The sequence below is a fragment of the Manacus vitellinus genome, unplaced genomic scaffold (genome assembly GCF_001715985.3).
Source record: "Manacus vitellinus isolate BGI_N305 unplaced genomic scaffold, ASM171598v3 ctg7180002434390_pilon, whole genome shotgun sequence".
Classification (NCBI taxonomy): domain Eukaryota; kingdom Metazoa; phylum Chordata; class Aves; order Passeriformes; family Pipridae; genus Manacus; species Manacus vitellinus.
This window is the reverse complement of record NW_021938624.1, coordinates 35707-54280: the sequence shown is the minus strand read 5'-3', so window position 1 is coordinate 54280 and position 18574 is coordinate 35707. Positions and strand designations below refer to the sequence as shown.

General features: G+C 51.6%; 2 protein-coding genes across 2 annotated transcripts; one reads left to right on the top strand and one right to left on the bottom strand.

The window, feature by feature from the left end:
- Positions 1-456: 456 nt before the first annotated feature.
- On the top strand, positions 457-1497 carry LOC112841564 (olfactory receptor 14J1-like). The gene has a single exon (XM_029958861.1). The coding sequence runs from the start codon at positions 457-459 to the stop codon at positions 1495-1497; it is 1041 nt and encodes a 346-aa protein (XP_029814721.1).
- Positions 1498-9350: 7853 nt separating this feature from the next.
- Positions 9351-11006, bottom strand: LOC115307317 (olfactory receptor 14C36-like). The gene is made up of 2 exons (XM_029958857.1): positions 10101-11006; positions 9351-9392 (listed from the first exon to the last, which is right to left on the bottom strand). The coding sequence occupies exons 1-2, from the start codon at positions 11004-11006 to the stop codon at positions 9351-9353; spliced, it is 948 nt and encodes a 315-aa protein (XP_029814717.1).
- Between the last annotated feature and the right edge of the window lie 7568 nt (positions 11007-18574).

Here is an 18574-nt window from a genome sequence, read left to right as displayed (position 1 = left end):
AGAAATGATGAAGTGTCTGACATCCCAGAATAATCACCAGGGGAGACACAGGGGGAGCTGTAAAACCCCCCAAACTCTTACCCTGCCTTTACAACTGCCATGGATTAGCACTGGAGGTGCAGATGCTCACAGGCCCTTCAGCATTGGCAGAGGTTTCACAGGACAGAGTTGAGCACTGGCAAAAACCCTTTCCCTGCCAATTCTGCAGAGTGGGGCTGAATTCAAGAGCCCGTGGGCAGAGGCCTTGCCCTTCATTGCACACGTGGCCAGCACCAACCAGGGTTGCATGCACAGAGCTAAAGGAAGGACTGCTAGAAAAAGAAAACTGTCTCTGTGTGACAGAGGGAGGGGAGTGGAGTGGAGTGTATGGGAATGGCTTTGATTTTGCTCAGTTGGGTCCCCATTTATTGTCACTGTTTTTTCTCCTATGACAGTTCCCCATGCCAGAAGCAACAAATGTCCAACAGCAGCTCCCTCACCCAGTTTCTCCTCCTGGCATTCACAGACAGGCGGGAGCTGCAGCTCCTGCACTTCTGGCTCTTCCTGGCCATCTCCCTGGCTGCCCTCCTGGCCAACGGCCTCATCCTCAGCGCCGTAGCCTGTGACCACCACCTGCACACCCCCATGGGCTTCTTCCTGCTCAACCTCTCCCTCACAGACCTGGGCTGCATCTGCACCACTGTCCCCAAAGCCATGCACAATTCCCTCTGGGACACCACAACCATCTCCTACACAGGATGTGCTGCACAGGCCTTTTTCTTTCTGTTCTTCATCTCAGCAGAGTTTTCCCTCCTCACCATCATGTGCTACGACCGCTACGTTGCCATCTGCAAACCCCTGCACTACGGGACCCTCCTGGGCAGCAGAGCTTGTGCCCACATGGCAGCAGCTGCCTGGGCCACTGGCTTTCTCAATGCTCTGCTGCACACAGCCAATACATTTTCCCTGCCCCTGTGCCAGGGCAATGCCCTGGGCCAGTTCTTCTGTGAAATCCCACACATCCTCAAGCTCTCCTGCTCACACTCAGGCTACCACAGGGAAATTGGGCTCATTGTGGTTAGTGCCTGTTTACTGTCCTTTTGCTTTGTTTTCATTGTTTTCTCCTATGTGCAGATCTTCAGGGCTGTGCTGAGGATCCCCTCTCAGCAGGGACGGCACAAAGCCTTTTCCACGTGCCTCCCTCACCTGGTTGTGGTCTCCCTGTTCCTCAGTACTGGCATATTTTCCAACCTCAAGCCACCCTCCATCTCCTCCCCATCCCTGGATCTGACCCTGTCAGTTCTATACTCAGTGGTACCTCCAGCACTGAACTCCTTCATCTACAGCCTCAGGAATCAAGAGCTCAAGGATGCCCTGAGAAAAATGATGACTGGATGCTTTTACAGGAGCAATAAATTGCCTGTTTTCTCATGTGTAGCATTCAGAATGGGACTCACTAATGGCCTAACCTTCCTGCTCAGGTTTTTCTCAGAGGTCATTGGGTGCTTCTTGAAGTAATTTTCCATACAATGAAACATTATTATGCATCTGCCTTCTAATTTAGTGTCTACCCACTGAATTTTACCCAGACATGTATAAATGATGAATTGTGCTCACAGAGTATTTAAACAAAATAAAGGACCCTGCAGTGCCTTCTTTGTCCAAGACCCTTCTTCTTAGCTGTTCCTAAAGGAAAGCACACTGCAGGACAGGTTGTATTTGCAAACGGGAAGGGGACAATAATCCCAGCCCAGCAGCACTGCCAGGGAGCAGCAGGGCTTGGTCTTTCCAGAGCTGCTCTCTTGCTACTTCCACACTGTCCTCCTGAGCCCCTTTCTCGCTGTAAGGCCTGAGTGCTCTCTGAGCACAGTCCTGTGGGTTGGAAGCCCTTGGAGCACAGGCAGGGACAGGCCCTGGAAACTTGTGAAGCAGAGCTGGGCTCCCTTCCAGCATCTCCAGGATACTGTGGCATCTTCTGAGGCCAGGGCATGTACTGGGTCACTTCTTCTGTCACCTTGCTCCAGGGCTGGAACTCTCCTGCAGTGTCCCCATGACACTCCTGCTCTCTGCTTTCCAGGTTTCATTTTCAGATCCAGTCTTCCCCTCCTGTTCACAGGGACATCCTGGGAGTGCTTCAGAGCTGCCATCCTGGGGCAGCTCCTGCCCAGCGTGGGCAGGCACAAGGTCTCTCCACCTGCTCCTCTCCCCTCCCCAGTGCCACTGTTTTCTGCAGCCTCCTCCTCCTTGCCCAGCACAGCCCTCCTGGCACAGTTGGACACAGCCCTTGTTCTACCCCCTCCTCAGGCACCTGCCCAACCCCCTCAGCTCCAGTCTGATGGTCAGAAACCTTCAGGGCAGGGAGGCACCAGGGAAAATGCTGAGGAAACCTTTCAGCTGCACTCAAATCCAATTGGAGGGGTTGGCCTCGAGGAAGAAATCCCTTCTCATTCTCCAGAACCACCAGGACAACCTGTGTTGTGTCCTGGGCACTCCTCTGGAAGTGTGGGCTATGGAAAAGGTTTTGGTGTCAGGGCTATTGAGAAGGCTGGGCAGTGTCACTGGGAGACCTCTCCCAAACCCTTGGAAAGGCCAGAGCCATCCCAGAGCTTCCCGGGGCCTTGGCAAAGGCAGACATGGAAGCAGTCTGCAAACAGGGCAGCAAGGAGGGTTGGCAGAGTTCCACACTGCACAGGCTCAGCAGGGAAGGGGATAGGGCAAGTCCTCCTGCAGCCATTGCCAGGCACGGGAAGGACAAGGCAGGGATTGCAGAACCCCTGTGGGAGGGAAAAGAAGGGGATGTTTTGTGCCCAGACTTTATCAAGGCCCTTGACATGGTCTCCTGTGGTCTCCTTATGGCCAGACTGGTGAGAGCTGGACTGAAGAAGTGGAAGATGTGGTGGGTGGGAAGTTGGCTGAATGAAGAGTGTCAAATCAAATCCATGGTACAAAGTCCTCTTGGCAGCAACTTCTGGATGAAATCCCTCAGTGATCAGCCCTTGAACACCACTGTAGAACATCTTTATTATCTCTCTGTACATTGGGACAAAATGTGTTTTCAAGTCCTTTGTGAATGATGCTGAATTTCAGGGAGCCCTTGAGCAACCTGTCCTGGTTTAAAGACACATATTAGGGCAGAAACTCCAATAAAATGAATTCACCCCTCTTTTATTCCCCACCACTACAGGGAGACAAAATACAAGGAGGTATAAGTGAAAAAAATAACAGTTCACTGACAAGAAATATAGCAGCAAAACCAGCAATACCAACAGAACAGTTCAAAGCAACAGCAGAGCGAGAAATTGTCTCCTCTCTCTGCTCCTGCCCCAACTCCCTTTTGTAAACAGGTGAGAATAGGAATCAATACATGCCTCCCTTCCCCCTTTTCCCCCAGAATGAACAAAGAACAAAAAACAAAACCAGGGGAAAGAGGGGGCAAAGCAAAATGTGGGAAACTCTCTGGTCTGAGATCAGTTGTGCTGCCCAAGAACACGCTGACTCCAGAGGTGTCCAAGCGGGGCAGAGCCGGCGACTCCGGTCCGTGCGGCGGCGGGGGGGAGGCAGCGGCTCTGCTTGATTCCATGGAGTTCTGGGGAGGCACAGTGGGCCCTTGGTTCCAGGAGGGTCTGAGATGTCTCAGAGTTCCTTTTGTTCCAAAGAGACCCTACATGTCACAGTGGTCCCTTGGTTCCATGAGATTCCACAGTGTCCCTGCATTCCTTTGGTTCCATGAGGCCCTGCAGTGTCACAGGGCCACTTGATTCCATGACATTACAGAGAATCAGAATGGCCCCTTGATTTAAGGCCAACTGCACATGGGGCTGTCTTAGGGGGAGTGTGGGCACCCAGACAAGGGAGTTGTCACCCCCCTGGACTCAGCCCTGGGGTCACCACATCTGGACTGGTCTGTCTGTCTGTGAGGTTCCCCATTCTGGAGGAATGAGGAAGAACTGGAGAGGGTCTAGAGGTCTGCCAGGATGGAGCTTTTCTCTGTTTTGGAAATAGAATGAAATCTCCACAAAGAGTAGCGTGGAAGGTTCAGACTGAAGGTGAGGTAAAAGAAATGTAACTCAACGGGGACCCCTGTACTGCAAGAGGTCACCCAGAGGGAGTCAGGATCAGCCCATGGCTTTGTGTTCCAGGGAACAGCCAGAGCTGGTGCAGAGACATCAGGGAGGGTCTAGAAATGCTGCTGGGAGGGGGTGGGAAAGCAGGAGGGGTGTGTGCAGCCTGCAAGGCCAGAGCAGCAGCAGGGCCAGGGCAGGACAGCCTGCAGGAGAGATGGCCAAGGGCTCTGGCAGGGCTGCAAGGCCCAAAGGCACCCAGGCCTTTGTCCCCTTGCCTCTGGCAGCTGCCTCTGCCACTCAGGCCACCACAAGACACTTTCCTGGCAGGTTCTGCACTTGGTTTCTGCCTCGCCCCTCCCTCAGGAGCCTGGCAGGGGTTGCCCAGTTTTGGCCTTTGTTGTTCCTCCCCCTGCCATCCCAGTGCCCCCCAAACAGCCCTGAGCCAGCCGGGAGGGACAGGATCTGCTGGGCCAGGGCCTGGGGCTCAGGCCTTGGCCTTTGTGCTCCACAAACCAAGGCAGGCTTTGCTCAGCATTGCAGGGGCCTGCCCAGAGCCTTTGTCTGCCTGCACTCCTGGCCTCCAAGGAGCTGCTCCAAGGAGTCCCTGGGGAGGCTTTGGCAGTGCCTGCCCTCAGTGGGGCCCAGCAATGCTTCAAGGCACTTGCACTTTGGCTTCTGACTTCTTCAGCAGCTGCTTCAATCTTCTCTCAGTACCTCAGGATCATGGGCTGGGCTGCAAACACCCCGTGGGGCTCATTAAAATGCAGAAATCCCTCAGGATCTCTTTGTCTTCCTTTAATTGTCTTCAAGGCAATTTCAAAACAAGTCTTCATGGTTTCTATTTTTTTTTAATTCAATGATGGGTAATTTTGTAGTTCAGAGGAGAGGTGATAGAGGTGTTCTCCAAGTGATCTTGATGCTGAGTGTCTCCTCAGGAGATCCACACTGACCCTGGATGATCAACCTTGCTCCTCACCCCCCAGCCTCACCAGTTCTGACATGGCCCATCTTGGACTGACAGCTGATGCAACTCCAAATACACTGTGGGACCCAATAAAACATTGAGAAACAAATTCTTTCCCTTCCTTTAATTGTCTCCAAGTCATCAAGACTTCTACAGCTAATTGGAGTTTTTTTTGTAATTTAGCTAAGAAGGAAGATTTTAAAGTGGACGTCACGAAAAATATATATTTTTTGATGAAAAGGAATGATTTACACAGAGCCTTGGGATGCAAGAGGGTCAGGGCACCAAGGATTTGGATCCAAAGACAAGGGGGCAAAAGACATTAGTAGCACTTAATCATTGACCAATTGAGCAGTTCTCAAGTGGTTCAATAGCATTTGCTACAATTTTAACAGTGACTGAATTAGAGATTCACAATAACAACATTCACCCCACAGTCAATTCACACCCACACCCAGGCAGAGATGTGTGGACACATCAAGAGCTGGATGTGGAAGGGTCCCTCTCCAAAATTCTCCTTGTTGTCAGGGAAACACTCCCACAAATGCCTTTGTGTTTGCCAACAGACAAGGGTCACAGTTGTAGGAATGTTTATTGGGAATTGTATCCAAACTGTTCCATTTGGGCTGTGATTCAGGCAGGGAATATTCCAAGGCTTTCATGGGATGACTGATTATCTTGTGTTCCCCAACTGTTCCACTCTGGATTGTTCCCACCTTTATCATCCAGGAGCACCTGGTCCAGTCCAGGGACACTTCCCCACACCCCTGGTCCAGTCCAGGGGCTCTTCATTGCTCAGTTGGTTTGGTCAAGGCTTGTCAGGAGCTCCTGAGATCATCAACCAGGCCTGAGGAGAATGGGGGGAGGATGCACCACCACAGAAGTTTATAGGAAAGATGGGGACAAACTTTTTGTAGTGTCTAGACATATCTGTGATAAGGAAGAAGATGATGGTTTTAAACCAAAAAAGGACAGATTGGAATTAGTCATGAAGAAGAATTTTTTACACTATGGGAGGTGAAACACTGGCACAGGTCGCCCAGAGGGATGATGCCTCATCTCTGGAAATATTCAAGGTCAGGTTTAACGGGGCTCTGAACAACCTTATCTAGTTGAAAATGTCCTTGTTCATTACAGGGGGGTTGGAATAAAAGAACTTCAAAGGTCCCTTCCTACCAAAACTCTTCTATCATTCTACTGGAGCCAAGGCTGACAAGGATCACACAGGTTTCAGACCCAGATGTACACCCCCTTTGATGGCCCATCTGGCAGCTCTGCTAAAAAGCTGCTGCAAAGAACCTCCAGACCTAAAGGAGATTCTGTGCTGGGCTCAGCTGTGGCTCTCAGGGCTGGGGGTTGGCTTTTGGTTGCCAGGTGCCCACCAAGGCTCTCTCTCCCTCTTCCTCCTTCTCCACTCCCTTTGGTGCCTGCAGGGTTGTTTCTCCCCCATTTCTCTCACTCCTCTCTGGGTTACAGCACCCTGGATTTTATCCTTTCTCCAAAGGGTTATCACACAGGGGCCTCTGGAATTGCTTTTTGGCTCAGCTTTGGGCACTGGCTGGTCCATTCTGGAGCCACCTGAAACTGGCTCTCTCTGACACACAGTCAACTCTTGATCTCCTCTTCCCTAAGGGAAACCTGCAGCCCCCTCCCTGCTACCAAACCTGATCCACAGGGTCATTCAAGTGTCCAGGAATACAGGAGGTCATTGATCCCATTATTCCTCAGGCTGGTTAAACAAGACTTTCTCCTCTTCCTGTCCCTGACTGCAGGTTCTTTCTGTCAGAGCAGAGCTGGGCTGGACTTCAGCTGTGCTTTGCTCCAGAGCCTGCTGGGGTGGGGGCAGATGGCAATGGCAGAGGGACTGAGGTACCCCAAGGAGAGCAAACCCTCCTGTCCCCAGGGCCAGGGCGACACAGGGCCTTGTTGGGCAGCCTGGCAGGACAGGGCTTTGCTGCCTGGGGGGTCTCTGCCACTGTGGAGGGCCCAGAGGCTTCAGGTGACTCTGATCTGCAGGAAGGACAAGCTGCTGATGGAAATGTCCTGGGCTTTGGACATCTTGTCATCCAGGAGCACTGTGAAAATCACTGGTCTGTGCCTTGGCTGCAGCATCAGAGGGATGACTAAGGGTTATCAAGCATTGGAACAGAATGTCCAGGGAAGTGGCTGAATCACCACAGAATCATAGAATTGTTAAGGTTGGAAAAGACCTCTGAGATCATGGAGTCCAACCATTAACCCAACACTGGCATCTTCACCACTAAACCATGTCCTCAAGTGCCACAGTTTAATGTTAATTTTGGAACACTTCCAGGGATGGTGACTGTAAGACCCCAGGTTTGAGTTACGAGCTCAGCAAAGGGGTTTTACTCTGAAAATATAAAATGCACCAGAAATTTCCACCCTCCAAATATTTGAAAAGGGCCTTCAGTTCTTTTAATACCTTGAGAGAGACCACAAGGGAGAAGACACTGTACACATTTTCTCAGGAGGTCAAAAACCACACTTTTACTACCAAACTTCAGAAAATAAGGGAGCTTGGAAAAGGTTATAGGGCAACATTCAACCAGAATAGAGCATTCCCCAAAGCATTGACTGATCACAGGCCAACCCCGACAAGTCAGCTGGATGGTTTATTGACAATGTGTCCCGAGGGGCGGCACCTCCGATGCCATAGAAACCCCTCCCCTGGATTAGGAAACCTTTGGAATTCAGGGAGCTGTTCCAGCGGAGCATGAAAATGAACAGCAATTTTCCCAAAGCCCAGCCCCAAGCAGAACAAAGCCAGGCCCATCAGTGTCAGAGCAAAGGTCCCCCATGGCTGTGTCCCTGTGGCCGCTGAGGCGGCAGCGCAGGCCCGAGGCGGTGCCGGGTCCCGGTGCAGCCGGGGCAGAGCGGCGGCTGCGCGAGCGGCAACCCCGGCGGTGAGTGCGGCAGCCCCCGGGGAGCGGCGCTCCGGGCACAGACCGCCGGCGCAAGCCGCTGTGGCTCCTGGAACCCAGTGGCCATTGGGACACTGCAGGGCCTGCTGGAATCCAGGGGCCGCTGGGACACTGGGGAGCCTCTTGGAGCCAAGGGAACCCTGGGATGTTTTGGAACATCCTGGAATCAAGGGGCCATTGGGACACTGCAGGGCCTCATGGAACCAAAGGAATCCTGGAGAGATAGTGGAAACTCATGAAATCATCAGGGCCATTGTGACACTCCAGAACCTCATGGAACCAGGGGTCCATTGTGACACTGAGGGACCTCATGGAACCAAAGGAACCCTGAGAGTTTTTGCAACCTCATGGAATCAAGGGGCCATTTCTGGCACGATGCTCTGCTCTGATAATACCTAAAAATTGGTCAGAGAATGCAAACAATGCAAGCTCTCTGTGTTGAGTTACTGCTGGTGCCAAGGTGCTGTTTTTAATGTTGAATTATGCTAACCCCAGAATGCTTCATGAAACTTCAAACACACATAGTGCTTTTTGAAGCAGGATTTGACAGATAAGCTGCTCCCTGGCCTTGTAATATATCTGGCAGTCAAACCCTTGATAACTATAAAAGTCTTGTCCAACTTTCCTGTGGCAGATTCTTCCACAGACTTCCTTGAAGTGTGTGGAGCTTCTGCCATGAAGCAGGGACAGCTCCTCATGGTCACTGCCCAGGGGTTAAGTGAAAGAGAGGGAACTACCCCTTGTCGCTGTGGGGTGAGTTACCTCAATCTCTTCATCAGGATTGTTTCTTTTTGCTGGCTTTGATCCAATTGCTTTAATAGAATGACTTTGATACACTGCACTGTCTAGCGTACACTATACTGCTAGGAGGTTTTGCCTTTTATACTGTCTAGTAAATAATTCTCTTTAAGGTCTTTCATCTGTTCACTTTTCTGGTAAATTTTCTGTTCATTTGTTATAATAAATAATTCATTTTATTGAAATATTTCTGATTTGCCATCACTAAAACCTGCAGGACAAAGTGATTGAATCACACCTCTATAATTCCTTCAATTGAAACAAAACTCTGAGTTTTAGATTGGATCCAGCCACAGCCAGGTTCCTCTCTGAGAAGGAATTTAGAAAGCAAGGGGGTCCTTTCTGCACCTCATAGCTCAACGAGACGGCTTCTGCCATCAACTTTGTCTAAGCCTTCCACCCCCCAGCCCCAAGCCGTGACACAGGGGCATGTCTTGTCCATGCAGTGCAAACATAGACCCTGAGCTGGTCATTTGCTGTCCCTCCTTGGAGGGAAGAACAAGCCCAATGGCCTGGGGTGAGAGGCCAGTGCTGGGAGCGGCGCTGGCTGTGCCAGGGCACTGCTGGGTGCCCCCACCCTGAACACTCCCCCCCTTGTGCTGGTCACTGCTGTTTTCCTCTGCAGGGCGTTGTGTTGGGCACATCCTGGAGAGCAAAGTGGAAAGCAGATGGAAGCTTTGAGGCCCTGGCCTGAGGAGATGCCCCTGCAGGATGGCAGTGCTGCTGCAGAGGTCAGCTCTGTGCCAGCAGTGCCCGTGGCTGTCCCTGCCTGCAGTCCCTGGACAGTCCTGCAGCAGGACTGGCACCGACTGCCAGAGCACTGAGGCCTCCAACAACACAGGGCTCTGCAGGACAGTGTGGAAGGGAAGGGAGAGGAGGCCACACAGGAGAAGGGCTGCTGCTCCCTGGCAGTGCTGCTCTGCTGGGACTCTTTTCTGGCCCAGCTCTGCACAGAGGCACGGAGCCTGCAGCTGCAGAGAAGTCAGAGAGGAAAGATGTCAGGCAAACAAGTCAATGCAGAGTTCTTTATTTGGTTGAAGCACACAGTGAGTACATTTCCCAATTTGTACAGCCTGTGGGCCAGGCTAGAAAGGCAAACATTGAATTAAAAATGGTCTTTATATATATATAAATATATTAACATTTTATATATATATATATATACATCTTTATATATGTATAAAGATTTTTTGATGTGAACAAATTCTCACAAAAATAACACCCCTACCAGGAGTAAAAAATAGAGAAGATATGGTGGGACTTTAATAGAGTCCAGAACAGGATTGGCCTTTAATGAGGAAGATAACATGCCGACGAAGGAGAGTTTATTGCTTCTGAAAAACACCCAGTTACCAGTTTCTTCAGGGCATCCTTGAGCTCCTGGTTCCTGAGGCTGTAGATGAGGGGGTTCAGTGATGGAGGAACCACCGAGTACAGAACTGAGAGGGCCAGATCTAGAGACGGGGAGGAGGCTGAGGGGGGCTTGAGGTTGGAAAATATGCCAGTGCTGAGGAACAGGGAGACCACAGCCAGGTGAGGGAGGCAGGTGGAAAAGGCTTTGTGCCGTCCCTGCTGAGAGGGGATCCTCAGCACAGCCCTGAAGATCTGCACATAGGAGAAAACAATGAAAATGAAACAGCCACATGATAAAGAGATGGAAAACAAGAGAGGCCCATTATCTCTTATGTAAGAGTGTGAGCAGGAGAGCTTGAGGATGTGTGGGAGTTCACAGAAGAACTGGCCCAGGGCATTGCCCTGGCACAGGGGCAGGGAAAATGTACTGGCTGTGTGCAGCAGAGCATTGAGAAACCCAGCAGCCCAGGCAGCTGCTGCCATGTGGGCACAAGCTCTGCTGCCCAGGAGGGTCCCGTAGTGCAGGGGTTTGCAGATGGCAACGTAGCGGTCGTAGCACATGATGGTGAGGAGATAAAACTCTGTTGCAATGAAAAAGAAAAGTAAAAAGAGCTGTGCAGCACATCCTGTGTAGGAGATGGTTGTGGTGTTCTGGAGGGAATTGTGCATGGCTTTGGGGACAGTGGTGCAGATGCAGCCCAGATCTGTGAGGGAGAGGTTGAGCAGGAAGAAGCCCATGGGGGTGTGCAGGTGGTGGTCACAGGCTACGGCGCTGAGGATGAGGCCGTTGGCCAGGAGGGCAGCCAGGGAGATGGCCAGGAAGAGCCAGAAGTGCAGGAGCTGCAGCTCCCGCCTGTCTGTGAATGCCAGGAGGAGGAACTGGGTGAGGGAGCTGCTGTTGGGCATTTGCTGCTTCTTAGCACAGGGTCTGTTCAAAAAAGGAAAGGACAGGGAACAGTTAAGACAGACCTCTGTGAAAAAGCAACTCCATTTCTAAAAGAAATCAATGTGTCAAATGTCACCAAATGCACTGCCAAGGAGTCAGTTTTGCTCTGCTGCAGTGGGACATGGAATTTTTTGGTAGAGCTCTCACACACACAAGGAATGTCAGATGTAACAGACCTTGAGTACAAAAGTTCCATCTCTACACCCATGACTCAAAAGAGCTGGGGCTGCAGAGCAGAAGCTTAGTCTGTCCTTAGAATAATTGTACCTGTGTTTTTTATTTTTACCATCACACCTGGGGAAGGTTCTTTTCCACTGCAGGAATCCTCATTTCTATGGCCCAGCACACAGTGCCCAGCAGAGCTGCAGGGAAGGGCCCCCAGAGCTGCCTGAACACCCCCTCCCCCAGGCACTTGCCCCCCACTCCCTGCCCAGGGCTCTGCTGCCTGGTGCTGTCCCTGCCAGCAGCTGCTTCCCTGGGCTCAGGGCTGAGAAAGTGACACTGATGCTGTCTATAAGACAGTTTTGATGTCTGACACTCTCAGGTTCAATCCCCTCTAATCTAACAGAGTTCATGTTTCAGTGTCTCCTCCTGTGCTCAGAGATTCATTTCCCTGTTGCAGTCAGCACCCAGACAACCCAGAGTATAACACTGAAAGAACTGGTTCATTCTCTTTAGGGTACCCCCTGCCTGTCTGTGCCTCTTGCAAATACCTTCTGGGAAATTTCCTGCTTAGATCTGGAGCTGTGACCAGCCCTCATCCCTGCAGCCCACTTTGGAGATCAGAAGGACTCTGCCCTGCTCTGCCCTCCCAGGAGTTGTTCCTTCCCCACAGCCCTTCTCCCCCAGCCCCGTGGCAGCTCCTTGGCCGGGCTGAGAGCTGAGCCTGGCAGGCAGCAGAGTCCCTGCCCCAGCACACAGAGCCCTGGGGGCAGGACCCTGCTCTGCACCACAGCCCTGGGCACCCCTGGCTGCACCCCCACCTTCCCACCCCACAGCCAGCCCTGGCACAGGGAACCTTCTTGCCCTGGGCCTCTGATGGGGCAGCAGCAAGTCCTGCTCTGCAGCAGCTTCTCCTGCTGCACCCCAGCAAATCCAGCAGAGCCATCCTGACAGCTCCTGCCACTGCTGCCATTTGGCAGCTGGCAGAGGCACTTGCAGGAACTCCCCTGCACTGCTCTGCAGCCACAGCCTGACCGTGGCAAAGGGCTGGCAAGGTTCCTGCCCTGAGCAGCTCTGCCCTGTCCTCCCAGCCCAGGATCCCTTGAACCTCCTGCTCCCTTCTCCCCTCTGCCCTTGCTGCCTGCAGCTCCTGCCCTGCTCTGCCATGTGGCCACTTCCTCTGCACTGCAGCAACTGGGAGAGTCCTGCTGAAAGATCCTGGAAGCTGTGGGATGTGGCAGCTTTAGGAGATCCCTCCAGGAAGGCAAGCTGAACTTTCCTACAGCCAGAGAATTCTTCCTTCAAATCCTGGGAAGGTTTCTCCTGTGGTGAGAGCTCAGTCACCTCCCAGCCCAGGCTGCCTCTCATCTCTCTGCCTTCTCTCCTGTGCCCTGGGTGCTGCAGGCAGTGCCCTCAGCCCTGCTGGGCTGTGCAGAGGAGCTGCTCACCAGCAGAGCTGTCTCTTTCAAGCTCTTCTTGCTTGCCAGGAGCTCCCTGTGTGCCAGGAGCCCAGCCCAGCTCAGCAGCACAGCAACAGCCCCAGGCAGCCCTTTCTCTGCCCCTCTGGGCTCCCTCCAGCTGTCCCTGGGGCTCCAGGGGAACCTGCTGGCACACAGCTGAAGGAAATAATGATGTGCCTTCTCTCAGCTGGGCACAGACACTTCTTTCAGCACTGTCATTTCTCCAAAGAGACTCAGAGTTAAGTCCAAGAGTCCCCTTTTCATGTCCCATCATTAGACACGAAACCCAGACAGTGCCCAGGAGGGATCTCCTTCACCTGCACTGAGGGAAGGACTCAGCTGAGTCAACAGAGGTGTCTCCTTGTAGCTCTGCAGACCTGGGGCCAGAAGGACACTCAGCTCCCTCCACAACCCCCATGGGCTGGGATTCCTCCTGCCCCACTTCAGTGGGCCCAAAACAGGCCCCTGCAGGTGACTCCTTGTCCCAGCTCCCATGGGAATGAATGAAGACCAAAGCCAGGAATGACCTGCTGGGACACAAAGCCCTGGTTCCTTCTGAGGGGCCAGAGGTGACCGAGATTCCTGCTGGGAACTGCAGGCTGCAATGGAGCAGTTCCTAGGGACAGGGCAGCAGCTGTGGGATCTTCTTGGAGGCTGCTGGGACATTGCTTTGGCCAACTTCAGTGGCAGAAGGGGCCCACATGTAGGACAGGGGAACCTGTCACTGTTCCTTCTGTCCAGGGCAGCCCCTAGAGGTGTTCAGGTGACCAAATGGAGTCAGGTGGCACAGGGAGAGAGGTCTCTCTCCTGTTCTTTATCAGTGTATTTTCTACATGTCCTCAGAGTACAGTGGCAGTTGTCTCCTGGACATCCCTTTGATGCTGAACCTAATTCAGGGCAGCAGAGCCTGGATTGAACAGCCAAAGAGGGGCCTGTAGTGCCAGGGGAGGTGCCAGGGCTCTGCAGCACAAGTGCAGCAGCTGCCATGGACAGCACAGGGCCTGTGCAGGAACCCCCTCCCCATTCCCAGCAGTTGTGTGACAGGCACCACCCAGGGCTTCTCAGACACATTGGGGGCCTTTGGGGCAGGGAGTGAATCCCAGCCCTGCAGGGACACAAAGGCTGTCCCTTCTCTGCCCAGCCAAGGCCGGGCCAGGCACAAGTCCAAAGCACATCAGCCCAGGCTGTCCACACTTGTTCCCTCCCTCTGCTGGCTCTTCTCCCCCCCAGCATTTCAGCAGCATGTGCTGATCTCCTCAGGGATCAGGCCTGGGATTTTCCCCCTGGGCCTGAGTCCCAGCACATCCACCCCCAAGGCCATTGTCAGCAAAGCCTCTGCACACTCCAGCTCTCGGGGCTTTCAGAGCAGCTTTCCCCACTGCAAGTCTGTTCTTACCCCGGTGCCCCACTGAGGGGCTGCAGCCAGACAGGCCCCAATGCCCTGCGTGTGGGGCACAGGCAGGAGGAGCTGCAGCCCCAAGTCTCTCTTCATTCCACTTGCAGGCAATAACAGCCCAGGCCTGCTGAGACAGTTCCCAGGTTGCAGGGCTGTGATGGGTTGGGAGAGAAGGCCAAGGAGACACAGGAGAGAAAGAGCAGGAGAGAGGTGTCCTCAGTGGGAAGGAGCTTCTTGGAGCTGTGGAACTGCTCTAGGGGATGAACAACTTGAGTGAACTTTTGTGGGTGAGGGTCAGAGGAGAGAGTGGTTTGGGTAACATTGTGGAGTGAGACAAAGAGCCCATTCAAGTTGGCTTTGATAACCCTGGAATTGACTGGAAAGGCCCCATGACAGAATGCAAAGAGTCCCAGAGGTTTGTGCAGGGTCTTGGTCAAGACAGCCCTTGGGACACAGGCCTGTAGAGCACAGCTGGCAGGTTGGTGGAGAACAGGGAGGCTCATCTGCATCTGCTTCTCATGAAGAGGAACCAAGAGGTTGCCATGGTAACTGACTGCAGAAATGGGACTGTATGCTGGTTGCCATGGTAACCGACCGCAGCAACAGGAATGTATGCTGGCTGCCATGTTAACTGCCCATAGCAATGGAAATGTCTGATGGTTGCCATGGTAACTGACTGTAGCAATGGAAAGGTATGCTGGTTGCCATGGTAACCGACCATAGCAATGGGAATGTGTGATGGTTGCCATGGTGCCTGACCATGGGAACAGCAATGTATGCTGGTTGCCATGGTAACCGACTGTACCAGTGAATGGTATGATGGTTCCCATGGTAACTGATAGTAGCAATGAGAATGTATGATGGTTGCCATGATGACCGACTGTACCAGTGGGAAGTATGATGGTTCCCATGGTAACTGATAGTAGCAACGAGAATGGATGATGGTTACCATGATAACCGACTGTACCAGTGGGAAGTATGATGGTTCCTGTGGTAACTGACTATAGTAATGGGAATGTATGTTGGTTGCCATGGTAACTGACTGTAGCAACCGCAATGTATGCTTGTTGCCATGGTAACCAACCATAGGAATGTGACTTTATGATGGTTGCCATGGTAATCGAGCATAGCAATGCGAATCTATGATGGTTGCCATGGTAACTGACTGTAGCAACAGGAATGTATGATGGTTGCCACAGTAACTGACCATAGAAATGACAATGTATTGTGGTTGCCATGGTAACGGCCTGTACCAGTGGGAAGTATGTTGTTTGCCATGGTAACTGACTGTAGCAACGGGAATGTATGTTAGTTACCATGGTAAACAATCATAGCAACGTGACTGTATGATGGTTTCCATGGTAACTGACCATAGCAATGCTAATGTATGATGGTTGCCATGGTAACCTACTGTAGCAATGGGAATGTATGGTGGTTCCTATGGTAACTGACCGTGGAAATGAGAATGTATGCTGGTTGCCATAGTAACTGACCGCAGTAGTGGGAAGTATGATGATTGCCATGGTAACTGACTGTAGCAATGGGAATGAATGCTGGTTGCCATGGTAACTGACTATAGGAATGGGACTTTATGATGGTTGCCATGGTAACCAACTGTAGTAATGGGAATGCATGATGGTTCCATGGTAACTGACAGTAGAAACGGGAATGTATGATGTTGCCATGGTAACCGACTGTAGCAAGACGACTGTACGATGGTTGCCATGGTAACTGACCATAGAAACTGGAATTCACATGGTTGCCATGCTAACTGATCATAGCAACATGGCTGTATGATGGTTGCCATGGCAACTGATCGTAGCAGTGGACCATATGATGGTTGTCATGGTAACCAACCACAGCAATGGGGATGTGTGATGGTTGCCATGGTAACCAACGATAGCAAAGGGAATGTTTGATGGTTGCCATGGTAACCGACTACAGCCATGGGAATCTGTGATGGTTACCATGGTAACCGACAATAGCACTGGGAATGTATGGTGGTTGCCATGGTAACCGACTGTAACAGTTGGAATGTATGATGATTGCCTTGGTAACTGACTGTAGCAATGGGAATGTATGATGGTTGCCATGGTAACCGACTGTAGGAATGGGAATGTATGATGGTTTCCATGGTAACCGACCATAGCAATTGGATTGTATGCTGGTTTCCATAGTGACTGACCATAGCAACGCGACTGGATGCTGGTTGCCATAGTAGCTGATACTAGCAATGGGACTGTATGATGGTTGCCATGGTAACTGACTGTGGAAATGGCAATGTATAATGTTTGCTATAGTAACTGACAGTAGGAATGGGAATGTATTATGGTTACCATGGTAACTAACTGTAGCAACGGGAATATATACTTGTTGCCATTGGTAACTGACTGTACCTGTGGGAAGTATGATGGTTGCCATGGTAACTGACAGTAGGAATGGGAATGTATTATGGTTGCCATGGTAACTAACTGTAGAAACGGGAATGTATTATGGTTGCCATTGGTAACTGACTGTACCTGTGGGAAGTATGATGGTTGCCATGGTAACCAACTGTAGCAATGAGAATGTATGCTGTTTTCCATGGTAACTGCCCATAACAATGGAAATGTCTGATGGTTACCATGGTAACCAACCATAGCAATGGGACTGTATGCTGGTTGCCATGGTAACTACTCATTGAAATGGAAATGTCTGATGTTTGTCATGGTAACTGACTGTAACAATGGAAATGTATGCTGGTTGCCATGGTAACCGACCATAGCAATGGGAATGTATGATGGTTACCATGGTAACAACCGTGGCAATTGTAATGTATGCCGGTTTCCATGGTAACTGACTGTAGCAGTGGGAAGTATGTTTGTTGCCATGGTAACTGACTGTGGTAACGGGAATGTATGATGGTTGCCATGGTAACTGACCATAGCAACGGGAATGTGTGATGGTTGCCATGGTAGCTGTGTGTAGCAGTGGGAATGTGTGATGTTTGTCATGGTAACTGACCATAAAAATGGGAATTTGTGACAGTTGCCATGGTAACCGATTGTACCAGTGTGAAGTATGGTGGTTGGCTGTAGTAACTGACTGTAGAAAAGGGAATGTATGATGGTTACCATGGTAACTGACTGTTATATATGATGGTTGCCGTGGTAACTTACAATGGCAATGAGAATGTATGCTGGTTGCCATGGTAACCAACCATACCAGTGGGAAAGTATGCTTGTTGCCACGGCAACTGACTATAGGAATGGGAATGTCTGATGGTTGCCATGGTAACTGACCTTAGCAATGGGAATGTATGGTAGTTGCTGTGGTAACTGACCGTGGCAATGAGAATATATGCTGTTTGCCATGGTGACTGACCATAGCAGTGGGAATGTATGCTGGTTGCCATGGTAACTCACCGTAGCAATGGGAACGTATGATGGTTACCATGGTCACCAACTGTAGCAATGGGAATGTGTGATGGTTGCCATGGTCACTGAGCATAGCAATTGGAATGTATGCTGGTTGCCACAGTAAATGACTGTAGCAATGGGAATGTATTATGGTTGCCATGGTAACTGACTGTGGCAATGAGAATTTATTCTATTTGCCATGGTAACTGACCATAGCAATGGGAATGCATGCTGGTTGTCATGGCAACTGTGATTTACCTAGACTATGAGCACGATATTTTCATCTGCACAAACATCTGTGAGTGTCCAGAAATCTCTCAAGATGGGGTTTAAACGTCTCAAGCACATGAGCACTAGAGAGGGGCTAAGGAGCTGTGGCCTCAATGGTGTGGAGACTGAGGACAGCACAGGACAGCCCTGAGAGGGTTTGAAGGGAGGATTTAGAGATGGTGGATCCTTTTGATATAGCAGAAAAGAGCATGAGAAAGAAAGAATTAATGCCAAGTGCAGCTGGGGAGGTCCCGAGTGGACATGAGGAAAGAGGAATTTCACTCCATGGAAAATGCTGTGCTGCAACACGTCACCCAGGAGGAGTCTGGATGAGCCCAAGGCTTTGTGTGTGCAGGAAGAGCCAGGGAGGACGCAGAGATGTCAGTGCAGGAAGGTGCCAGCCAGGTGGGGCAGCCGGGGGGATGACGACAGCCTGCAGGGAAAGGGGCAGGGCATGGACACCGTAGGACAGCCTGGGCTGGAGAGGAGACAGGCATGGGGAGAAGCTGAAAGGCCCTGACAGAGCCACCTTCTGCAGGCCTTTGGCCAGGGCTGCTGTCTGTGCCCCTGATACCAGGAGGAGGGGAGTGGTCCTTGCAGCCCTGGGGCCTCATGGCCTCCTTGTCCCTGCTCAGCAGCCTGGCAGGTGCCACCCCATGGTCCTGCCCTTGGCATTGCACATCCCACATCCCAGTGCCCCAGGAAGAGCCCTGAGGAATGAGGCAGGGACAGGATCTGCCTTCCTGGGGGCTGGGGGTCAGGGCTTGGCCTGTTGGATTAAGGAAACACATCCAGGTTTCCTCAACATCAGAGCCACCTTTCCCTTGCTTGTCCATCCTTGT